General features: G+C 34.3%; 2 protein-coding genes across 6 annotated transcripts in view; one reads left to right on the top strand and one right to left on the bottom strand.

Annotated features, from left to right (window-relative positions):
• Positions 1 to 15,764, top strand: part of LOC128682795 (uncharacterized) — a 74,900-nt gene extending 59,136 nt beyond the window's left edge. For all 4 annotated transcript variants that reach the window (XM_053767650.2, XM_053767652.1, XM_053767653.1 and 1 more), the window contains 6 exons: positions 4,890 to 5,027; positions 8,966 to 9,118; positions 9,782 to 9,960; positions 10,472 to 10,675; positions 12,345 to 12,491; positions 12,845 to 15,764. In XM_053767650.2, the coding sequence (XP_053623625.1) occupies positions 4,890 to 5,027; positions 8,966 to 9,118; positions 9,782 to 9,960; positions 10,472 to 10,675; positions 12,345 to 12,491; positions 12,845 to 13,087 (1,064 nt within the window). In that variant the 3' untranslated portion in view covers positions 13,088 to 15,764. The remainder of the gene's footprint in view (positions 1 to 4,889; positions 5,028 to 8,965; positions 9,119 to 9,781; positions 9,961 to 10,471; positions 10,676 to 12,344; positions 12,492 to 12,844) is intronic.
• A 524-nt stretch (positions 15,765 to 16,288) lies between these two features.
• The window catches only part of LOC128683127 (uncharacterized protein), a 99,427-nt gene continuing 88,888 nt past the window's right edge, over positions 16,289 to 26,827 (bottom strand). For both annotated transcript variants that reach the window (XM_053768399.1, XM_053768398.2), the window contains exons 16-19: positions 26,643 to 26,770; positions 26,272 to 26,476; positions 24,780 to 24,896; positions 16,289 to 24,370 (exon numbers count right to left, since the gene is read on the bottom strand). In XM_053768399.1, coding sequence (XP_053624374.1) covers positions 24,277 to 24,370; positions 24,780 to 24,896; positions 26,272 to 26,476; positions 26,643 to 26,770 — 544 coding nt within the window. In that variant the 3' untranslated portion in view covers positions 16,289 to 24,276. The remainder of the gene's footprint in view (positions 24,371 to 24,779; positions 24,897 to 26,271; positions 26,477 to 26,642; positions 26,771 to 26,827) is intronic.

Raw genomic sequence — 26,827 nt, 5'->3', positions numbered from 1 at the left:
TAATTAGCAGTGAGCCGTAGGTGGCGGGCCGCACTGACCGCGGCGGGCGATGCGCCGCCCCGTGCATGCTGCGTCTACACTACTTCTCGGACAACCCAGCTCTCGCCACCGGCGACGACGAAGAGTCCGTCTACTCTATCGACCTCATCAAGGAGTTCGAAGACGTCGGCCGCGCCTGGAAAGCGTTCCTTGCTGACTGGCTGCTCAAAGGTGTTGAAGCCGTTTGTTTATGTCACCCACGCTTGTTATTGTTTTTCTAATGACGCTCGCATGCGGAAAGTGAGGTTGTTCACAATCGCAATCAGTTTATGTGAAACCAATGAGGTGTAATGGGTGCATAAAGTGGAACCTATCACTCGGAACGTAATCGATAATCTTATAATTCACATGATAATGACAACGGTTTTTACACTGAATTATGCTTTACGCGAAGGACCGTTATTTGTGAAGTGTATGCGATAAATCATTTGTTGGAGAATAGTCTGCACGTACGTAGAAGATATTTGAAGAGAAAATATACTTTACAGACCGGAAGATTGGATGTAATCAACAGAGGGTTGTCGATTGTCAAAACTTTCAAAGACTAAAAGTTTGTCAGACCCCAATTATTGCACTGTGGAATAACTGAAGATGTGTTGATACAGTAAGAAGTCTTTGGCTGATAGTAGTGCATATTTTAACGTAGTTCCTGACGTGGTCGAGGTTTGTCGTGACGTCATCGATTGGCCTCCACGCGTGTGTATGTGCTGGTAGTCTTCTAAATACACGGTGTACTCACACACTGCAAACACGGTATATGTTTCATATTGCATTGTTGCGACTCCGTTAGATCTTGTCGCGTATTTTATTGTTCCTTTGCGGCTATGATCGGCAGTTTTATATTTTACTGGAAGATTTCAAATCCAAGGAATAGTTCTTTGTTGCAAATTGAATTTCGAACAACAGTATTCGGCATCAGCCCGTATTTTGAAAAATTCACATTCTTTTAAAGTTCCAAGTAGGTACTTTTTTCTGGGACGCAAGGTCCTTCTCCATACTCGTAAATATGCATGCTAAATTTCAAGTATATTAGTTTGGTGAGGAGATGAAAAACAAAGATAAATGTTTTGAATTTGGTCCTTTTCTTAATTTATTTATTTCTTGTTTGTATTTATTACAAAACATGTATAAAATTGTTGATATAATTTTCATGTTATTATCTTCCTTCCATAACACGATCCATGTATCTCTTTATTACGTTTATCTACGTTCCCTGTATAAACTTTCGCTCTCTGTCAGTAGACGAGCCAATTAGAAACAATCATGTATTAACACAGGTTAGTCATTGCGTTTTATCTGGGATGCTTATTCCAGCAAGTGATCCGACTGGATAATAACGTTTTTGTTCGTAAACAAACACGTTTACAAGAATTTTTCGTGCTCGGGACCCAGGATGGAATTCGGAATGTATTCATAAACTAGGTACCTTACCATGCTGGTTGCGCTCGTGGTGAAAAAATAAACTTTTAAATTTTGATTATTTGGTTGTTATTTTAACGTTTGCCTGACTTCAATCCTATCTACAAATGTTGTTGTCGCCTATCAACTTTCAAGGCTTTTTATTCCCTAGTCGTACGACATCCACTAGAGGCTTTGGAGTGGTCTTATCCCACGGCGGGATCAGACGCCGCAAATTACTGTGCTTATCTTTAAGTGAATGTTGGCCTTCTCTTAAAATCTCATTAAAGTTTTTAAGAATGTTAGGATGCGAGGCTAATGAACGTAATTAACCAACGGTCATTTGGACCTCAAGGTTGCAGTGCACGTTATAACGTTTATTATACACTCACATGGTCATTCATAACGTATGCATTTCCATGGCCTTATTAGTGAATGTTAAGATTTTAATTGCACATTACCTACATCGGCTTCCGCTAAAGGTGTATTTACAACAACTGAGCGAATCCTCACTATTTTCCCACTTTGGTGTCCAGCCAATGGAGCCTGTGGCCTTAAGTAAATCGGTCTTAAGAAAATCGAGATTAGTATTGTTAAATTGCCCTTTCTGCTATGTAAATTATAAAAGTGGAAGTAGGTGAAGTCCATGCTAATGCTTCATGTCTCGTGCAGAAAAAGAGAAATGAAAGAGAGAGAGGGTACAATTTTGTTTTTATTGCTATAGGAATTGTCAATAGCTTTTCATAGTTTGAAAACTCGATAATATGCAACCGCACGGGATTTTAGGACTGTACAGAAATGATCCTGGGGTATATTATCCCTTACATTGTATTTATTCGAGTTGTAATGAGTTGATAAAATTGAATAGGTTAATAACACAGTTGGACTACCACACGACATAAATGTCACTGTTGAGTTTATACTGACAGGAACTGACAGGTTCATTACCGTGATTGACATCGCACGCCGGAATGCCACTGGGACGAAGTATCTATTTTCTTTGGACAAAAACATTAAAAATGATCCTTGGTCTTAATTTGGTCTCGATATTTTACTTGGTACAATTTCCATTGACAAATTCAAAATATTTGCTAGTTTTAATTTAATTATAATTAGTTACTATATATTGTCTATGATTTATGTTATTATCTGAAACAAACTGAATGGTAAATAGAAACAATTGAAATATGCGCTTTGAAATATGCTAAGTAATTGAGTGTATAAGTGAATTGAGCCCACAGTTCCATTAAATTAACCAAATTGTGTTTGTACAGTACGTTTACCTATAAAGTCAGCATGACAAGATACTTAAATTTAAAGAATCAATTTATAGAAAGAACCTCAATCAAACTATCTTCAACAAATTGTGTAAGCTAAGCAGAATGAAGCGAAAATCCAACCAGGGTCAACATTAAATAGATTGCAAACGACTTAGCTGTATATATTCGCTTTGAATTTTTTATATTATGATCAAATACTGCAAATAGCTCTAAGTGTTTGTTTGCTTGCTTTATTTTTGAAAACATATCTAGTGGTAGGTACAAAATTTAAAATCTACTATAGTGACACATATGTGGAACGAACTAGAACTCCGTGTTACGTGATACCAGCAGGCAGTCAACCGGTAACGCGCCACGGCCAAGGTTCCATTTCGTACGTTGCATGCAACTCGCATTTTGCAGAGAATAGCCATGGGCTGGATGTATTATATAGATCTGTGAATACCCAAAATTTGCATAATATCACTTAAACGAAAGGCTTACTTCTTTTTAATTTGGATTAAAAAAATCGAATGCCTTGCGTTTAAGACAGAAATCAGCATTATAATCGGTTGCTATTATTTCATTTAATTAACACGGGACCTTGTATGGCACACACAAATAGAGACTTTAATTTTCAATTAATAACAACAACGTTGCAGCGTGCCCACGAAATTCCAAACAAACAAAAAGCAATTCAATGTTAATTCGGCTGCGTCTTTTCATATAAATTATAGTCTGATAGGATATTGGAAATCGATATTTTCAGGAAAACTTAATTAGTATCGTGGACGGAACGTGCTTAAACATTTATGAGCTAACCTGTATAAGCTAATTGCACGGGAAGGGAACACAGCTCCAGATATTAATGATATTTAAATGAACTTTTAAAAAAACACTGTTATAAGACGCAATTGCCCGCTTACAGGCATTCAGGCAGTCAGTCCCATTGCAAAAATCTTGTTTTTAATTGTCTAACAGTAGATATTTATTTTCACTTTCTTTATTTAGAAATATATAAAACAGTCAACTAATGAAAAAAGCTCATTCGTAAATACAGTATACAGACTGATTGATTTGAATATCAAAGAAAAGACGTACCGCCGTTACTTAATATTTGCATAGAAGTTCTTTATGTGGATATCTCCCGCTATAACTATATAACTCACAAAACAACATATTTGTTTAACAAAGTGTGTGCAACGAAAGATATATAGGTACTATCCATTCTCATGTTTGACTTGTTTAATTGTAAATTGAGATCCTGTGTCAAGTTCCAGCGAACTGCTGCAATAATCCCTCAAATCGAGACTGTAATATAAACCGATTTATTAATTGAATCTCGTTATAAGAGGAATTTGTGTTTTCATAGCAATGGTATAATTACCGGTTACTTAGTATGTGTACGATAACAACAACTTAAAAACTATCGCGAGTTAAAGCCAGTGGCGATTCGCGCAACTACTTTCCGTATAGACGTTCTTTTACGCCAACCTTCTCTGTCTCTGGTCATTCCATCCCCAGTGTTGCCTGCTACATGATTTGGCTGCCGTTATTGCTGCCATAAGTTATATGCCCTCTGAAGCCGGCAATAGACTATTGGTAAACAGTTTGCCGTATTTGATTACTTTCATTCGATTTGGCATCTGCTTAAGTTTGGCGATAGTGTGTAGGAGCCATGAAACCAGTATTCAGTAACCAGTAAACAGGAATTCAAACCCAGACTTCCGATTCGATAAGACCACCATATGAGACCGCTCATACCACCTCTAACTGAATGTTGATATCAATGACACCCAGCGTCATAATATATTCAATATCAACAAAGAATCTGAGAAAATATTTACATTTTAATGTTTTATTTAATACTTATGAATGAGGAATTTATATTACAAAATTTAGAACTTGATTATTATGTAGCCATTGTATCAGCTAGCATTGAACCTTGAACGAATATTGTAATCGTTTTTGTATATTTAGTTAACAAAAGAACTACAGTCTATGTAAAGTTCTCGCTCTTAATTCAGAGCAGTACTGTTTAAAATCGATTAGCTTAGCGATAGGTTCACTTTATTTACCTACTTGCAAGTCCGGCCATTTTGGTTTTTTGGTCAGTGAGTCAAACAAGACTCATGCTCAATATTGTATAGGTTATATTTTAGTAATTAATGTTTTAAACAATGCCTGTTTCAGAAGAGGATGAGTCGCAGATCTTCGTGAAGTTCTTCAAGTTCCACAAGTGTTACGATTTGATTCCCACGTCTGCTAAACTCGTGGTCTTCGACACGCAACTACTCGTGAAGAAGGCGTTCTTTGCACTCGTTTACAATGGTTAGTATTTTTTTTTAAATTAACTATTTATTACACTATTACTAAAGGCTCGACGTTTTGCTTTTTTGAAGTGCGCGAATGTTTTATTGTTTTTTTTTTTTTTTTTATTTGTATTGTGCGTGGAACATATTTAAAGGCTGTATAATGTAGTATCAATCTTTACATAACGGTGATGCTAAATGCACTCGGTTTGAAAAGAATCAATTTGTGTCATTATCGGCTTATTGTTAAGATGATGATTTTATTGTGAAATTATGTATTTTATTTTCAAGTGCTAAGATTATTTGTACTTATCGAGGTTTAATTATATTATTTGTATTGCCTTGCTTACAATGTGCAAAAAATTACCAATGTTTCTTTATAAATTCGTTTATATGTTCATTGAAAAATGGCATAAGGTATGATATGCTGAGAAGGATGATTGAAGATGATTTCTATTATGTAAAGTGATATTAATTTAATCGTTATGTTTAATTTATATCGTTTTGTTTTTATCAAGCTAAGGATAAATAGGATCTGATCTGCATCAACATTTGTTGCAAACCAAAAATTGAACTCCTTCATATTTGTGTTTGAAAAGATAATATTATGTCGATAAAATTTTATTATATTCTATAATTAATAATCAAATTCAAGCGTTGATTTTGCAAAGCGAATTGTTGACATGGCGAATGTACTATTATAAAAGTGTAACTGAATAAACTCAAGACTGTGAAGATTGGTCTAAACCAATGTTAAGGTGGGGAAATTAATTTCCCGACCTTCACACTAGCGTGAAAATCGGGAAAATTCCCAGCCTTAATACTGGTGTATGTTTGTACTGTGCTGCGGCGTCGCGAAGTTTTAGTAAGAATTTATCACATAACACTCATATAATTATATGATTTTTTAATACAGCCGTGGTCGGAACAACGGAACCTTCCTAAGAAACAATACGGCCCATGGATATTAAGGTGTATATCGTTCTGAGTTTATATACAAACTAATATTACAGTCATTTTAAAGAGAACTTCAGCTGCTGAAACTGCCTGTCTATTACTAAATAAATAATGTTATCGGAAATTCCCATACACGGAGAAGCTCATACATAAAATAAATAAATTTTTTTTTTCGTAGAAAATTAACACCGTGGCACAGCCGTGGGCTTATAAGCTAGTGAGTTGTACATATATTATTGAAACAAAAATAAATATAATTTTAGATAGGTATAAAATATAACTGTTTAAGTTCGTTCTAAGTTAACAATGAATCGTTTATGTTTTAGACAAAATTATTCTTATACGTTGAAAATGTATGCGTCAGTTGCTGACTGATGAAAAGGCATATTTTTAGAAACAACTCATTATAATCTGTATTTCATAATATACAGTCTCTTGCGAGTGTGGAACGTATTGTTTCTTGCGAAGGGGTGTCTTTTATACGACACACTCGTAATTTCATTTATTTTAAGTTGGTACATGACCAGTTATTTGATAGCGGAGACTGTAAAAATCGAGTTAGACGGTTTAAAAGGAGGGCGAGAGACAAAAGAGTGGAAATGTTACTGGAATTCATATTGACGAGAGTTCAGCCCGTGCAAAAGGTCTGACACAACTAGGAATGGCGAAGAGGCGTAGAGAAAAATAAAAACTAGGAAAGAGGACCCTGGGCTCCGACGCTCAATTTTAAATTCTATTTTAATTTCAATATTATTAGGTATATCGTGGCAATATTACGTGATTGTAAAATTGATCGCGTAACTACATTCATGAGAATGACTTTAGCCTGTCCGGAGACCCGAAAGCGAACTCCCCGTGAGCAAATCGGCGTGGCATATCTGTCATTTGGTAAAGGAAAATAAACTTCCGAAATTTCACTAGAATTAGAACAAATTTTCAATATTTCAATGAATTGAATTTTCAATTTAAATATGAATTGAAACACAAAACGAGATTATCAGGGATAAATTAAAATATATTTTGTTTCACTTATCTCCACTTTCAAATAACTTGTTTTATCTGAAAATATTTTATTTCATCATTGTCATGTCCTACAGTTTTAGTTTAGTTTATTTTTTTTTTATTTTTATTAGATAAATAGACGAGTTTATACCTTCACTAAATGTTACAAGGGTTAATAGAAGATCAACCTTTGCCATGATGAAATAAGGGAATATCATTTGCCGCGCTTTGGTAGACTGTCATCGTCATAATCTCGTAATACGCTGTTTACATTTTATTTTATTAGATAATTCCATAATTCCCATATCGGAAATTCCCTATTTTCATATTAAAATCAAACTGGCCAGTAATAAAATAAAAACTAAATTATTTACTTATCGCTATGGGGTTTTCCGAGTTTCTTCCCAAAAAGTCTGACACAAACCCAACGAATGAAAAGATAGGTTTGCGGCTGACTTTTTGAAAAAAAAAATTGGAGCAAATCCATTCTTGTTTACTTCTTGTTATTGAACTGTGCTATACTTATAAATAGCAGGATCAACAAACCATTATACGCGGTTAGAGAAGGCACAGTTACCGTATTACTTGTACTATTCACAAAATGTTAATGTGAAACTGTGAGCCAACAACAGTGAGCCACCTGTCCAAAGTGCGCAGATGTGTACATTTTCATGTAAATGGCGTGATGATGATGATTTATTGTGTTGTTTTTTTCATCTGTTAACTCGTAGTCATCTCTTGTCTTAAGTTTAACAGATTGCTGAAACTATATAGTTACAGCAATCAAATAGGTATATACCTATCTGATTCCTTAAGGGAGCCTTAATTTCAGTGACGACCCATTTCCAGCTTTCCTAAAAGTAAAAGTTAAAAATTATACGTAAACATTCCACAAGCTATGTAATAATATGTGAAAGTTTAGATGTGTGTGACTATGTTTGTTGCCGCAAAATCTTCTGTTCGGATTTCGATTAAATTTGATATTTTCATCTAAACTGGCGTAGCACATATGGTACTTATTATTCCGAAACTTACACGGGAGTGAAACGCAGTTAGTCTATATTATGTAGTGATTTTTATTCTGGCATGTAAGATTTGCTTACTCATTAAGTTCAGAGAAATATAAACTTGACACTAGTGTCAAGCAGCCATGGTAAGGCATATTATAATATGCCTTATCATGGCATAGTTATATGGTGACATATGATGAGGTTCCCTGTTCAACATTAATTCCTATAGATGTGACCCTAATATGGCTCACTATAAATATGTTCTTAGTCTTTTATTTTCTCCATACTTATAGGTACAAAACCTTGTTTTACCTAGTTTTTATTAGATACTTACTTGCGGCTGCTTGCGGCTCCGTCGGCTGCAAAAGTGTGTGTTCTTCATACATACTTGCAACTGGTTTTCTTGGAAGAAATATTCTAAATATTTTTTTGTGCTCACGCCATATCAACAACCACACTGCAAAATGTACTTCTATTTAACGGTTTTTCTATGATATATCAGTCAGTTAGTAGACGTACAATGTCTGACAGAAACAGTGAGCCAAGGAGCGAAGAAAATTTAGAGATTTACTTTCATTGTGAAGTACGCACGCGCGTTGGTTTCCGCGTCATTCCGTAGCTGTGGTGCAATATAAAAGATAGCAACGAATAACAACCTGTTCCTTTTCTTTGCAGTCGGTTAAAAATTCCTTGTCAACTGAATAGTAAAAACATTAATCCCAAAGTAGATACCTATCTAGTAGACGACCGGTCGTAAACCACGGACCAATCTTTAAATGTTTAGCCTTTCTTTTCATACTGGTTCTCTGGTCTTCGAGGTGTCACAGTAGAGAATGTAACCGGTAATACCCTCAGATAAAAGAGATAGGTACAATACAATTTATTGCACGAAAGAAAAGTACAGAAAAGGCACCAACAAAATTAAAAAAAGACACAGAATTGTACGTTTCGCTAAAGTATAGTATAAGCTGTATAAATTTGTTTGCAGGCGTCCGCGCGGCACCCCTATGGGACTCGCAGCGGCAGAAGTTCGTTGGCATGCTCACGATCACAGACTTCATCAAGATCCTTCAGATGTACTACACGAGCCCTGACGTCGCCATGGAGGAGTTGGAGGAGCACCGCCTTGAGACATGGCGACGTAAGTTCACGACATCTGTTTGGCCATTAGACCAGAGGCGTTAGGCGGATTTGCATTCATCGATTCAAAGTGAGACGCAACGAACCAATCACATTGCGCCATTATGACGCAACGATAACCACACTGCAATGTGATTGGTTCGTTGCGTCTCACTTCGAATCAGTTCGATGGTGAGAAGTGAAATACAAACCCGCACTTCGCACACAGCTCACCGTAGCGTGATAACGTAACAGCCCTTCACTCTTTTTGCTCTGCATAAGAAACTAATAATATCGGAAATATGTAATGCGACATTTGTTTTTAGTTTAATACTCATGTAATTTCTTATTATTGAAGCTTTATTGCACGTTAATAACATTTATAAAATTACAAATATTTAATGGTAAAAGCAACGGTGAACGATGGAGGAGGCCATTGCGCCGTGACCTTCGAGCCTTGCCCCATTGTTCAGTTGTGCTCCGTTACGAAGACGCAGCACATTGTAGTTCCGTTGTTTTCTATAGGTTTTTTTATGTCGACACTTCATACAATTTCTGCACTGTTCTGTTTTGTCTGCCGACGACGAGGCGCGACTGAGCAATGGTGCATGGATTTCCTGTAATGATAGCTGTAAGTTTGACACATACATTTTTATTTATTATTATTAATTTATTCAAATTACAGAGGTCCTGAAGGGCTCAGTGATGCCGCTGGTGTGCATCGGGCCGGACTCGTCGTTGTTCGACGCGATCCGGATGCTCATCACCAACCGCATCCACAGGCTGCCGGTCATCGACCCCGACACCGGCAACGTGCTATACATACTAACACACAAGAGGATACTGCGCTTCCTGTTCCTATATGTAAGTACTACCTGCGCCCTTGGACTTTGCTCCCGTGGGAATTTCGGGATAAAAAGTACCCTGTGTTATTCCAGGTTATATTCTACCCGTGTATCAAATTTCATAACAATCCGTCCAGTAGATTTTGCGTGAAAGAGTGAAACACATGCATCCTCACAAACTTTCACATTTATAATATTAGTACGATTAACTAATTTTGAAATTCAAAATGATTTCGTCATCAAATATCTCTAATATTATAATAAAGGATGATGACTCTTTGAATATATTAAAAGCTTGTATCAATAATTGGTCTAGTGCGTGTCGGGCCAATGTTTGAGTTCCGAAGGTCCTACACATGTGTTTATACTAAAAGAAACATTTATATTTACTTCCAAATGTACATAAATATATATTTTAAATGTTTGTTCCTAAACTTTAAATTATCTATCTAATACTCATTAACGTGTAAAGCCTTTATAGCAAGTGATAATTGAAATAAAAGTGACGTGATGTTCAATGATTTTTACAGATAAACGAGCTGCCAAAGCCGTCGTACCTGCAATGCAAGTTACGAGAGGTCCGCATTGGGACCCTCAGTGACATCGAGACCGCCACAGAAGAGACCTCAATCATAGAGGCGCTCCGCAAGTTCGTCAACCGCAGGGTCTCCGCGCTCCCGCTTGTGGACTCCGAGGGACGCCTCAAGGACATATACGCCAAGTTTGATGTCATTGTGAGTATAATCCTAGCTTGTTGTGTACGTAGTGTATACGTTTACTCTAGTGACCAAAAGACCCGTATAAGTGCACGGCGAAAAATGACGATAACAGCCGACCCAAAACTTTTCACGCGCCTGAGCCCTAGGGCGCATTCCTCGCTACCTTTTTGTGGGTTTAGCGTGAGAAGCTATGCCGTAGTAGTAATCTACAAGAAAGGCGCTTGAATGATTTTTGTGCCAAATAAATAAATTATATAGAGAAATGTGGCTTGTGGTTCCACCCTAAAATAAGACTCATTCCATATCCTCCCGGGAATGTCGGTCGGCCCACTAAGCCCTTGTGATCTTGGGAACTGATGGGTAACATAACAATTACAACATAAGTATTCCCAAGGAGAGTTTATGTCAAGCAGGCGGCTGCTTGTAAAATCTCTGCCGAATCTTCAAATTTTTTAGGTTATTTTTGACGCTGACTATAATTGGGGTATAAAAAATACGAGATTATTCAATTCATTCTTAAAACTTTCATAAGTAAACATTGTTATAAATAAAACGGTGTGTGACTAAGAAACTTTTGACATTACAGCCGTTTTTTAAATTACACAAAAAACAAATTTTTCTTTTGTAATTACGTTTTTCGAGTGATTGCTTAGTTTTAATTTTTTGCATAAATACGGAAAAATTCTGATTCGGTCATTAGGTCACTAGAGTAAACGAGATACTCTAGTGACCTAAAGACCCGAATTCGAAGTGCGCGGCGAAATGTGACGATAATTGGCGACACCAAACACGCGCCTGCGCCCTAGGGCTGCAGTGGCCGTTATAATTCACTTCGCCAGATGGCGTTGATGCAAATTTAAAACGCGCTATGGTTTGACTCATGATTCGAAGAAGTCGTACAAAATCGAGAAATCAAAATCGAAAAAGAATCGGACATGAGATCTCTTTGTGAGCTGTAACATCCTATTCTTCTATAATCAAACACAAATGGGCGTTTCTCAGAGCGTTTCCACCGCTGCGGGCGCGCTGCCCTTACTTTTTTTTAACAAAGACAAGAATTAGTTTTACTATCTTAAAATTATTATTTTTATTCTGTACTGCGGTAATATTAATTTTATGAACGATTGACAGCGCGGCCGCAGTGGTCGAAACTCAGTTTCAGTTCCTGCTCGAAAATTCTCAAAATTCTAAAACATTGGTAGGTTGTAAACTACCACCTACCTACCAAAAAACCTCCACAAATGTATACCAGTGGACCTAGTACCATCGTGCCCTTTTCTGACGTGCAGCTGGGTCTCTGAGTGGATTTTTTGGTTCGTAAGGAATGTTAGTGATGAATATGCATTTGAAGAAACTGAACAAAGAAGTACATTATAAAATATTATATGCCTTTTAATTTTGAAAAAAAAAAGTGTTGAGACGAAAATAAATTATACTTAACTAGAGTTTATGTATTAAGTGTTCTTATTTTACACGCCACAATTGTTACTAACATATTGAAATCTTTGGTCATCTGAATATTTTTATTTATATTATAATTACCCGTCTGAAAATGAGTTAGATATTATCTATCTCCTATGATTTAATAGTTATTTAACATATATTCAGGCGATTAGGTATGTTGAACTGCATTCTCAGCTTTTCGTATCTATAAGTCAAATTATAATAATACGTCTATTTTCAGAATTTGGCGGCGGAGAAGACGTACAACAATCTGGATGTTTCGCTGAAGACTGCCAACGAGCACCGCAACGATTGGTTCGAGGGCGTTCAGAAATGTACCTTGGACGAGACCCTGTTCGATGTCATGGAGAGAATCGTCAGAGCTGAGGTAAATTTCTTATTTATTCCTTATCTCACACACTCCATTCGCTTTCGTATATTTCGCAGTGAGACCAACGAATTATAACGCGCTGTGGTTGGCAGGGTTGAATATTTGGCTAGTGTTGTATATAGACGCGCGTCCGCCACCTTTATTGTTGTAGGCAACCATATGTCGCGGTGACCACTTATCATTTCGTGGGCCGAATGCCTGTTTGCGTGCTTAGTGTCATATTCTTTTATGTTTGTATTAGTTCTCAGGTCCCACTGCTGGGCAAATACCTCCCCTCTTTGTTTCCAACCACTTCTATTTCTCGCCAGTTGTACTAGAAATATTATTATTTATTTTGATGTGCATTCCAGGTCCATCGTCTAGTGGTCGTCGATGAAGAGGACAAAGTCATAGGCATAATATCATTGTCGGATCTGCTCATGTACCTCGTACTGCGGCCGACGGGGGAGTGCGGGGGCGCTAGTCTCCGCAACGAGCACTGCTCTATTGAGGAGAAGGACGAGAGTCCACCCGATGCGGAGGCAGAGGCCGAGGCCGAGGCCGCAGCCGCAGCCCCGGTGGACGACCACCCGGAAATAACTGTGACACCCTGAAGTGACGTTGAAAGTGGAGTTGTTAGGCTCATGTCGATACTTGAGGAATAAGTCGAACAAATTAATGTTTGCGATTCAGTTATTTTTAGGGAATATCGTGCAATTTGCAGATGGCGACACCAGCGCATGTGGTATACAAACCATCCTGGTGTAAAAATATGGTCATTGGTCTTGCTTTGGAAGACCTGTCAGTTTGAATTTCCAAATACGCTATGTACATTTTAGTTCTAGTGCCGCACTCTAGCGTGATAATATCGCAGTAATATTCCACATATTTACGACCTATTGTTTTTAGGATTTCGTATTTTCATGTATGTTTGTTGATACGGGTATTCAGACGGGCTACTATAGCTTGGATAGTTTGAAATGACTCTCGCCACTACAACACTTTACGCATACCAAATATTTTCTTTAATACCTACAGTGCGACTGTAGCACGCGTCATTTTAAAATAGACAAGCAATCGATAACAGTAGACTTGTAACATGAAGTTCGTTTGAAGTAAATGATTCTATGTCTAATTCAATAAATAATCTTAATTTGTGTGAGTAGTAGCTTTTAGCTGTTATATATAGCGACATATTGATGTATAAAATAAGTACTTAATTTAAAATATAAATCCAACATTATCATCGAATAATACACAAATAATATAAGTTACCACCATTTTTTATCTGCAATAAATTTTATAAAATTCCACGGATTATGCCCTAGAAGGAAAGCTTATACACATCAAGCAGTTGTGACCTTATGACCAACGTTAGCTACAAATGCGGTAGTTTTTTTTCTGCTGGCAGATATTTTTTTATACACAGGAAATATCGTGATAGTATATGGGGATGTTTCCATCTTGGGGACATAATTTACTATTTTGCATTTTCTTCTGAACTGTTGCATTTTTGCTACACAAAAAAAATGTGCATCTACAGTGAAGAGGTACAATATTTTCAGAACACAAATTTCGGTGTATGACTCTCATTGTTAAAAACTCCAAATATGTCGTGAATATAAGTATTAAATACCACGTGGTATTCCGGGATTTTTATTCTGTAAAAATAATATCTATATGTTACCGCTAAACCGTTAAACCCTAAAGTGCGGCTACATACAGATTAGATTTTGTCATTTTCATGTTTTACTATTTTATAATGTTTAATGCGATATTATTGTCATAATAACAGTTTTTGATATTTCGAATAAATCTGATTTAATTTGCTGTCAAATAGCATTGCGATTGTCAATACATTTGATGATATAATTTTCTAATGAATCTGTGGTCCTCAGGTGTCACACCATAGCCTAACTTCGCTCCACATTAGGTTAGTTAGATTTAGCTGGCGTTCTGAGCGTTACTATTTTCTGGAGACGGTTGTGATGTAAGGTCAAAATTGTGAATGATTTTGATAATGTTTTTCGATTCCACTTTTTATATATTTATATGCATATTCCAATTTGATTGTATAGTAACTGTAGTTCAGTTAAACTTGTTGTATAATATTTCTTCCGACGCTACCTCGGTAGGTGACGGCGAAATAAAATTATGTGGGCTGCGCTCAAAATAGGCCGTACATATGTATACGTACTGAGATTGAATATAATAAAATTTATTATTCGTTTTTTTTTTGTGATAAAAAATTCGCTTTAATATGGGTTTGAAAAATTTTGTTCAAAATCGTTAATTATTAATATACTTTTGCCGGCACCTACAAAATCTTCTTGCAAGGGGGAGGTTTCGGAATCTTTATACTAGTAGGTACCTAAGTAGAGACATTGTCTTCATTAACATTAGAATTACGAATGCGAATACTTTTATTGTGTAATTCGAAAGGTATACGTGAACACTTATCATTATTTTTTTTTACTAATTCGTGTACAATCGAAGCATTGAATCGTCTGTTGATACAAATCGCCAAATTGATTAGATTAGTATTGAATAACGGTTTATCCAAAATAAAATGGTTCATTATCTAATAAATGCTCATAAAAACAAATGCTCTCGTGACAATGTCACGTGCAAATAACTAAAATATCAAGATTTAATGTAACACGTTGTAAATAACTCGTCGCCAAATGTGAACTGAACAGGATGATGTTTTTGATATTTGACAAACTTTGTGGATTAAGTAAAACAAAATATCATCAGCCAAAATTTATGGATATAAATAACCTGACTAATGTATAAACTCGCATAAAAAGCATTATGCGAGTGTGTCCTCATCAAAAGCAAAAAAAAACTATATACACGTATAATGTCAATTTTATAATTATTACGTCAATTATTATGGGTACTCTTTTTTGTGTGTAATAATTTAGTTTCACAGCTCTAGAGCAACATTGAAGTACCTACCTAACCTATACTATTATCTAAAACAAGTTTGTTGAATAATTTAAACTTCATCCTTGAATTTTAGGCCAAGGCTCACGTATTCCACAAGTATTATTATACATTGTGTTATTAATTTATAAATAGAATAACTAATAACTATTCATTAGTTATAAATGTTGTATTAATAATACCCAATAAAATTTATAATGTACTCTGTATAACGAAGATTATTGAATCGGGAATGTAATTGTAAACCCAGAAGAAATAGTTCTAATGACAGATAACCTGTCTTGTAGTAAAAATTAATAGACGCACATACAACGTAAACTTGAATAAAACTTGGTTCCGTTATTTGAGTCTTTTATTTTACACTAGCGGCCCGATTCGGCTTCGTGCCGTTGAAATCACAATAAATTATACACCTAATCATTCCTCGGGAATCGCACTATCTACTAAAAAACCCGCATCAAAATCAGTTGCGTAGTTTTAAAGATTTAAGCATTCATAGAGAGAAACAGCGCGAAGCGACTGTTAAATAGTCTATGGGTCAGAGGCTATGGGCTGCGGTGGCTGCTAACCGTCTGGCAAACCACATGGTTTGCCAGACGGTTAGCATAGTCAGAAAACGAGCATGTGCTCGTTTTCCGACTATGCTTAAAATACAAAGTTTTAATGTTACAATTGTTTCGTTAACATTTTAGTAAGCACAGGCCATGTTTATTATTTAACGGGGACGAAGCCCCTGAACTCCTTATAGATTTAAACTCTCCTTATAAATTTATTCATTATTCGTATATGTACTTACTTCCTTCAACTGTACAAAATTACTCACGTGAAAGGAACAATTTAGGGTTTTACAAATAAAACTGCACATCAATTTGTTAAACATTCTATTACAGTTTGGTTAAACTTACGCTAAAATCGTTTACATATCACAAAAAATGTGTTCCGAATCGCAGAGGCTACGTCGAATAGCAAATTCCTTTGGTCCAAAAGTGAGACACCATAAGGCCTCGCTACATACAAGCCTCAACATTATATTATTGTAACAAAATTATTGCTTAGTATATACTATTATAAAAAATTCAAAGAAATATCCTTGGAATATCGATCGAAATTTTTAGGGTAGGCTTTTATAAAAAAGTGATTTCAAACTTTTGCTATACTTAGAAAAAAAAAACTTAGTAGGTATTAAATTTAGTAATGTCAAATCACTTTAATTAGGCAGTTAGATTAATTTAGTGATATTTTATCATTAATCAATAAATTAATCTGTTTTAATTTTCGTTATTGCATTGTCTGTAGCTATGCACCAAAAAGCGCGCTTGGATTCTTGTGTTTTTTGTATTGCGAAATCAATTTTTGCTTTGTTCTATTAAAAAGTCTGTAATCAGATCACGAGTCATCAAAAGCATACACCTACATTAACCTTTCCCGTAGTGAGGTGAGCCCATCTCGCCCTTGTCTCCTGTCCCACACCTAGACAACGTACTCACACAGGTACATTGCCTCCACATCTCGCCGCACTACTCTCTATCTCATTTTAACAATGGCGACACTAATGCTATTTCAACTTCGAATACATACAGCACACATATACACTTACATCCCAGCAAAAGCACAAAATTAGGTTTATCACAATCACATTGCTTTTTCGATCTCTTCATTACTTCTCGTCAATACACTCGGTCCCAGCTTTGAAGACTGGGACTACTCAATGAACATACAACATCACACAATGCGCACCGCCTCTACAATTCGGAACTTACAATAGAGATAGCCAATAAATAACACAGATATTCCTAATAATAGGTATCTATAGAAGATACATGCATATACTATGAAATCTAAATAACAGGACGCACTTCATTGTTTTGCTTTCAGTATGATTTTAATTGTCCAAATATTGCACTCGTTTAAGTATTATGTCACATAGGTATTATGTCACAGCCCACTCGTTAAAATCGTCTAGTGGCACTAGTTCGGTTAACCAATCTATTTCGACGCACTAGACATACAAATACCATTCAATACCAATAAGCATTAGACTAGCAATAGTTCGATCGAAACAAATGAAACTTTTTGGCTTTTTTACTTATTGATATTATTTTTCTTTGCGTAAATAACATGAAAACGTCGTTGAAATTTTGTTGTTTTAACTATCACGTTGATGCACCTTTAGAAAGCATGAAGTTTGGTGTTATGAAATGGTTAGTAGCTGCGTAGATCAGCTTCAACTTTTAGAATTTGTTGGCTGCGACTGCGACAGAAGTCCAAAAGTACATTGTTTCTGCAAAACATGAAAGGGCGCCCTATGTCCGTTTTGACAGCTCTTTACGATTTTTTATGGCAATCAAGTACTATCTCTTATGATACCTTTCGTGAACTAGTGGTAATATGTATGGTAATGTCTATGGTATACTATATTTTCGACGATATAAGGCAGATTTTTTATATTTATACCAGTGTTTTTTTAAATAAAAAAATCACTGGTATTCACTGGAAAATTGACACTGCTGTTCGGAAATTGACGGGATCCGCCGTTGCTAGTATTTTTATTATTATTTGTGAATCTGTATATTTTCTTATGCATTAAAGTAATTTCAAAATCAATCCTTTACGCCAAGGTTCAGGTGGAATAACTAAAAAATCACAACAGTCTTTATGTACTTCGAAATTGATTGTTTTAGATCCGGCTTGAAGGCCCAATTTGTTGATGATACATCTTACTCCTACTTGGGAAACTCCACTAATTAACGAAGGCTATCATCGTTCCCTCTACACATAGACTATGGAACTTTAGGTATATGGTAGACATGGTGAGGACGATAGGTAGTAATTACCACAGTAATCGCTATTATTTTTACTATTAAGATTTATGAATAGGGAGCATTGTCGCCTTACTTTGGTTCTAGATCTAAAAAAGATCACTAACTTTAGCGCAGAAACGCAAATACAAAATTATTCATGTCAAAAGCAATGCCATCTGAAACTTGGTTGTTTTATATACTTTTTAAATTTAGGTATGTGTATTTTAAACAGGCGACAAGATTCCCAATATATGACAGACAATTAATGGTAAGCCGATCTGGCATGATAGGGACCAACACTGTTCAAATGAGTTTCTTTCGGCATTTCTTCTCAGCAGTGGTCGTTCCGAAATGCCAGTAGTTTGTAGCTTGTGAGAAATAACTATAAATATAAAAATTGACGAGAAAAAGTGCCTGTGAAGGTCTAATTTCTGAATAAATTATTTGAATTTGAACATGCACAAATTTTCTTTCTATCGTTAAGGTTAACGTATTTGTTCATAAATAAAAACGTTATAACGGATTACTGGAAATAGCACTTCTCTTTTTACTCGTCTCTCTTTCTTTCTCTTTATTAGAAGAGGAGACGGACATCTGTTCCCAGGCTTTCTATCTTTAGCCCACTTCACTATCACTTAAAAATTAATCTTATGACTGTAAACTTAAGGCTGGTTTCAGTGTGCGATTTTTTGTAGTGTTCCATAAGGATAAAAGGGTTACAAATCTGTTTTACAAATACGGTTACTATAACGATATTATAGAATTTTCGTACTCGGTCTAATAAAGACTACCTTTTTAGATTTCATTTCTGTTAATCTTCAATATATTCTACGGTTTTTCCAATGGGGTATTTCCTGTCTTTGAATTATAACTGTCAAAAGGGACAAGATCTCGAAGGATACATAAAACAATTATATAGATAAGTCTTGATTAATACATCTTTATTACGTCTTATCTCAAAACCCACAGATTATTTATTATTTAGTTACTAACACTTAAGCATTAAACATGTTCTTCTTACGTTCATTAATATTGGAATTGAATAAACTAATATTTTTTTCGAACTTAAACATTGGCATATATATATATATATGTATATAAATATGTAAACGAGTAGATGTCATATATTCAACAAAGGATAAACAGAGCCTCGTTGGTATAACACTAAGTATAATCCCATAGGTAATCCCACATTTCAATAAAATATTATGCAAAAACTATTCTCATAAAATAACACACTTTCTCCTAGAAATAAGTCTGCTATTGCGCATTATTTTTACTTTTATATATGTATAATGTGTATAAATTTATGTATAAAAAACATTACAAATAAACAAACGCTGTGAAATTTTCCAGAATCATCTTGTCTAATGTTTCTAAGTAAACATAACAATTTCCTAAAATAAGTATGATTTGATTTAACTGTCATAAATTACTTATAGTATTTTATTTCCCATTTCAGATACGGTTATTTTTCTGTAAATCCCGATTTGTTTTTTCATTTTCTATCTATCGAATTTCTATATATTGATAATAGATCTAAAATTTGTTTCAAATTTTTGTAAATATATTTAAATAAGTATGAAAATTAATTTATGTATGATTCTTTTTTATATTGTTTTTATTGATATAATTTGCAGTAAATATAGTTTTAAAACTTGAATAATGTCCATCCTTAAAATATCGTCATAGTTCATTATTTATTTGTTTTTTAATTTATTTATTTATTGTTAACACAAGCTCGTTCAAAAAAATAATAAGATACGTGTCTTTTAATAATTACTTAGATAATGATGTATATATAGGTATAAATCGTATATAAATATGTATTCATGTAGGCTTAGTAATGTTAAATCAACACAAGTATTGTAGGGTAAAAAGTTGTTTAAATTATAACAAATTTATTATAAATGAAAAATATGTAAAGTACACATACTATACAGGTATCAAAGTTGTCACTACTTTCAGTAAGAAAATTTAGGTCAAACGTCAGCATTTTTCTTACATATTAAGATTCCATATACGCTAAGATAGAACAACATTTTAAATAGGCTTAATAATAGTTCATAACAATAAAACATTAACTTTCTACATTGAGAAATCAGCTCAGCTATAGGATGAACTAAAATGCTGCATCGGACTGTTAAACAGACTTAATTTTTAGATAAAACTCGACAATATTGTCTTTATAAAATTGTTTATATTTATGTAATTAATTCATTTCTCCTAACGCAGAGCGTTTTTGAAATGTTTTAATTTTTTATATAGTTTCAGATATTTTATTCATCTTAATTTTTTTAGTTTCTCTTTAAAAATGATTGTATACATTTCAATACCATGATTTAGGTTTCGATTGGTTTATCCAAACGAAGTTCGATTAAATACTCTTTAGTAAAATTAAGTAATATTGGAAATTTTGCTTTAAAAATTTTTGATGACTTCAATTGAGGCAAGTTTTTTCGTAATCCGATAAGATTTCTTCTGAAAGGCCTACAACGATTTCTTAGTAATTTAAACAACAATAACATTTTACCAATAAGGCCTATTCATTATTAATATATTTATTAACCTTACATATTCATTTCATAAAATGTGGTGTATCAGTTTAGGTCACTCAAAAAGGACTGTAAGATACATAATCCTTTTTGTTGTTTTTTAATCATTATTTAGGGCCAACTTTAAAAGCCGAAACAATATTATACAGAGATGGCCCTGTAATGTATAGCAAGCAATATACAGTACACTGATTGCTTGTACATTTTAAATAATGTTATATTTTTTTATTATTTATAACTTGTTCTTACAAACTTACTTAATTTCCGCTTTTTTAATAATTCATTTTGGTTACATTTCATAGAGAAGCGTTTTCATATTATCCGATACACAAGACTGAAAAAAAAATGTATGCGGGATGTATGTAATTGTAATGTAATTTAACTACTAATATTTCCTAAATTACGAAAGTAATCCCGTAAAGGTACAATATCTGTGCGAAGGGAATGGCGCGTTTTTAGTCGGGTAAGCTGACGGCTGTACTGGAGTCGTGTATGTTTTAAACTTTGAACTCAAATTGGAGCATCTATCAAGAACACCGGATAATGTGATAATGCTGCGGGTTTATAATATATCGTCCAACGTCTTACTATCTAAACTAAAAAATAATATTTTCATTGTAACTTCTTGTTTAGATATAACTAATCGAAATTAGTGTCTATATGTAGAAAATACTTAACCAAATGAAGAGTCTTAAAAAAATGTATATTAGAGAAGAAATATGAAGTAAGTATAGTTCAGTATTACATAAAATATCACATCAATTAGAATATCTTATGAGAATAATATCATAAACATTAACAAAACGCAAATTAAACAAAACAGTTCCAAGCACAATTAGTTTTAAGATTAGAGAATCATCGCTAAAATGTATAACACATATTTCTTGTAAATCACTATTATTATTAGTTTATTTTATGGTGAATATAACATGTTGGAAATATTCATGGCCCAATAAAATTATGTCCAACGGGGTCAGTACCGTAGCTCTGTATCTCTGACAAGCTTTCAATTAACGATTCAGGGGCCAATGAAATTAACAAGTTCATACTTAGGAAGACTAGACTCGGTGATAGTGTTGTTTGAGTTTACAATAAATAGGTATCTTTTGAAATCTTGGAGATAAAAAATATTGATAATATTATTGTATTGGTGACTGTACACTTTTATTTTTGTTTAAAATAGGTACCCCATTAATACACGATATGCATTGTTTTTATATGCGTTTGTCTTAAAATAAATATTAAAATTCTAAATCTAATTATTGTTCAACAGATTTATTCTATAAAGATGACAAAAGAAAGGTTTTAAAAAAATATACTTAATGAATTTCTAGCTAGGTATTCCTTTTATAATATGCTTTAGGCCTTAAAGAGAATAAGTAGATGAAACATGAAAATAATATTTGACCGTCGTACGAATTATCTATTTAAAAAAATCAGTAAAGAAAAATTTTGAAAATATTTCCATTAGTTCCAATAATGAAAAGGGCCAGAAACATGACCAAGGTTTGTCTTACAGCTATGTTATATGTTGTAGAACATCAATATTTTCCTGAAACGTTAAACTACTAAATCTTAATCATTAAATCTACGTATCGAATGTATAACGTGAGAGATGTTCTCAAACGGTGTTGGAAATACTAAACTCATTAGTTAGTTGGATCGCGAGCCTGCGAGGCAGGCCCGGCTAACCTAGATTAATATTTTTTTAGTTATAGAATACATATTTTTATATTATTCATGTGTACTTCATGGCGCTCAAAAGTCAATATTATAATTTTGACGTTTTAATGGAATAATGTTATGTATTCTAATAAATATTACAACAGATTACACAATACTTATTCTTATTAGATATTAAATTATCTACCGAACAATTCAATATATTGACGTAAATTCAACTATTTCGTAACTGAAACAAAAGTAAACTTTTAACGGGAAACAACAAACATTACATGAAATATAGATATAGATATTATAAGCACGTTTAGCTTACAATTGCAAAGTCAATAGAATTTTAAAACAGAGGCACAGAAATGAAGAAAATTTAGTCTTTATTTAATTTATTGTAAGTAGTCAGTTTAGAGAATTCTCTTGATATGTTTTTTAGATAAAAGTCGAATTTTGAGCCTTTGATATAAAAAAATAAACAACAAATAATTTTGTGCTGAATGGTTGGTATAAAAGTTAGGTAGGTGTATATATATATAAAGCACCAACCATTTAGATTTTAATTGGTTAAATATCTAATTTTTGTCAAAATTTTCGCCCTCGTGAAGCGTCCATGGACGCTGCTCTCGTCGAATTGTTTCCTAGCTACGAATCTTATCACGTATCATCCAAAAATAAATCGTCATTCACATTCTTTCAACAAATCCAAGCCAACCTAGACACTACTCATTTAAATGATTTTTTTTTATAATTTGTGCCAATTGTCTTCATCGCGCTTAGTAAGTTATTCATAGTCATTTTGAAATGTTTAAGAGGAGTAAGGTTTGAGATATTTTTTTTTTTAGTTTTTTACTATTTTGTGGTCTGAGAAATTAATCGTACTTTTTTTTGTTTTTTTTTTAACATTTTGTATTTCATTTATAACGTCTACTACGCTTCATTTTTTCTTACGAGTCCCATTAACTTGTAAATAACTTCACAATACTCATTGTTGAATTTGTAATAAAATAAATATAATAATAGTTCAAACTTGGATATTGAGAAAACATTATTTTACAACGAAAAAAAATTCCTTAAAAGCCAACTTTTTGTAGCTCTAAAATTATAAAAAGACGTGATACGATTGTTTACATTCATTTGTTGTAGACTTGTAAGAACAAACGGAGTTTACATCTAATTGTAAATATGTTTATTGATCAAAATGTAAACGGCAAATTTCATGAATCACCTACTGTCACTACACATTTAAACATTAAATATTGATTATAAGATATAGGTACGGTTTTCAGAAATCTACACGCACAAATGATGAGTACTGAAATAAGATTTCATAAGTACTTTAATTGTACTACTCACTAGTATGTAATGAAATTATACTTTGAGATGATGCTGTTCACAAACAGGAAATACTTATGCACGAAATTGAAATCTCACATGTTTAAATATACCTGTAAAATAGTGAATTAAAATGATATTGATATAAACAGTTGAAATTTAAGGGACCATCGTAATGTATAAGGAAACTGACTAAAGACTGATATGAACTCACAAAATACTCCTTTTTTGGGCAATCGTGTAAAAATATGTGCATGGTATTCCCTTTCGTTATTATAATTTTATAAAAGTACGATGTTATACCTACCTAAAAAATGTTGGGCATTCCATTAAAAATTAAAAACTAAGATCAGAAGTTTACGATTATAAATAACTAAAAATACCTAAATATATAATAAGAAGTAGATTTCTGAATAATACCGGTCACAAGTGGACTCGTGTGTTATGGATCTTTGGATCTTCATTGATCTCAGTATGGTTTGACTCAGGTGTTTAGTTCCTCCAGGAGTCAAAAGTGGAGTCAGGGTAGGCCCATGGGGGTCGGCGGCTGGTGTGGGAGGTGGTGCGGTTGGTCCTTTCGTTGTAGCTGTAAAATAATGTATTTTTAAAACAATATACAGGGCTACTGGTAACGGATAACCTTCCAAAGGCACATAAGATACATAGAGACTAACTAATCTTTTGTTATATGACTTTTGTCTAAACATACATTCGATTCCGTTACTAAATGCTACTGTACTGACTCGTGTTGCTTGGCTATAACATAGAGTTAAGATGTGTAGAATCAGAATCGCAAATTAGATTGTTATATATATATATATAAAACTTCGAATCACGAAATGTCGTAGAATAAAAGTTGCTTGTTTTGATGTACCCAAGTAGTCTTTAGGAGGTTTTGCGTTTGATAAGTACCAGTAACCCTGTATAAGGAGCGGGATGTCTGAGGGTAAACAAATCAGCTGCCAGACGGCACCGAGTCGGTGTGAATGACATACCGGGTCTCCACCTGGGAGTAGTAGGGGGTAGCGATGGTGCCGCTGATGACGCGGCTGCCGGAAGGCACCGGGTGCAGTTCAGTCTCGTGCCAGGCCAGGAGCGGGTCAGTTCCGTAACTATTCATAATACACATGCAGTAAATACCAATAAAAGTCTATACAAGATTACAGGTAAAGTTATAACATATAACATTAAAAAACGACATGCACCTTTTCCAATATTTATATATTATATAAATTATCTTTCTTTTCTTGAACTTTATTTATTTTCAAGTTGCCAATCTGGTTGCTCTTCGGCCATTTCTTTTTTATTTCTATGCTCACAAATAACTGTGACTAAGTAGTTTTACTTCCGAAAAACGGAATTCAAAATTAGTAGCGATCGACCTCTTCAGCTCACGTTTTGTTCAACCGTTGAACTAGTGAGATAATATCTGTTTGAGAGATACGATGCCACAAAAAGAGATAACGACCAGACACATTGTTCTATTACATTCTCTGTTTACGGCACTCAATCAAAATTCACAGCAAATTCAATTCAATTCGGCAAAATCAACAGTGTAATTGAATTTCAGGAAATCACACCTCTTCCAAATTATTTCGTGGAGTCAGCTCCGTACGAATATTGTCAGTAATTGAATTATACATTTAGACGCTTTATATTAATTATGCGATTGGAAAGTGTCTTCTGAATGTAACTCTAATGTGTCCTATTACCATATAATATTATCAATTAAATAATCCTTGGGCACGGCAGTGCCCCTGTCAAGTCGAGCAAAAATAATCAATTTTACAAAATAATAAAACATGACTGGCGCATGCCGTCTCCTATCTTATCTCCTATCAGTTTGATTTCATTTTCACAATTTTTTATAAAAATACATGGTACAACATAAAAATTGTATACATGCTCAGAAGATGGTACGGAATAACTTTTCGTATGAAAGCAACCTTGAAATCGCGAATAAAAATCAGCTGATCGATATATTTTAACAACTTAGCTATTTATTTTTGTGATCACACAGCATTCCTTTTTATGAGCAGTCATGTAAAATTAATATAGAACAAATTTGATGTCAGATCAACGGCCCAAAGGGACCAGAATAAAATTAAATAATTATCGATATATTAGAAATTTAATTAGACATTAGACAGGTACATGTCCTTTCAAAATTGGTCTTACGTAAAGGTCACTGAGCACTACATCCTATACTATCTACATCCTCAAAAGGTAAAATCTTTAAAAGGTCATTTACCTGTAGTGTCACGTTAAAAAAAAGTCTTAGGGCCTGTTTCACTGGTAGGTGATAAAATATCTGATTGTCTTTAAATAACATATCGAAAAGATAGCATAGAAAATTATGTGTCACAAGCGTTGCATAGGCTGAGTGGAAAATTACATCGAGCAGATTTATATATTCATATCAGATGACAACATGATATTTTAACAGAATGTGGTGGTGAAACAGTCCCTTGTAAGAAACAAACTCACTCAAAGTTGCCATACAGTCCACCGTTGTTGCCATCTCCCTCGAAAATGTTGCGGTCGCCAGTGGGTCGTGACGGCTGTGGGTCCGGAGGGGGGAGCGTGGTGCGTTCGAGAACGTTAGGCCTGGGGGGTGTCGGCGGCGGGGGCAATGGCGGGTGGGTCTCCAAGGTCGAGTTCCTAATGCCGTATTTGAAGTACATCACCAGGCCTGAAAAAAAATTTACATTTACCTCTGCTACCAAACCGCTGATGAGATGAACAGCTGGTTAAGTGACTTCTCAAATAAAAAAAATATTAAATTATAATCGGTTCATTCGTTTCGGTGTTTCGATGACTCAATTACGTCAAACTTATAACGGGCAAGCAAGCCTTACCAAAAGTCATCCAAATGGTGAAGCGGACCAGAGTCAACACGGAGAGGTTCAAGATCAGGTAGATATTGACCAGAATAGCGGTGGAGGGCACAAAGGGCACGCCGGGTGTTGCATATATCAGATTTTGGCTGAAAGTGTGGAACAATTTATAATTCAACAACGAAAAGTACAAGAGTATGAACACG

This window comes from Plodia interpunctella, chromosome Z (genome assembly GCF_027563975.2).
Source record: "Plodia interpunctella isolate USDA-ARS_2022_Savannah chromosome Z, ilPloInte3.2, whole genome shotgun sequence".
Classification (NCBI taxonomy): Eukaryota; Metazoa; Arthropoda; class Insecta; order Lepidoptera; family Pyralidae; genus Plodia; species Plodia interpunctella.
The sequence above is the reverse complement of the archived record's forward strand: the minus strand, read 5'-3'. Positions and strand labels throughout refer to the sequence as shown.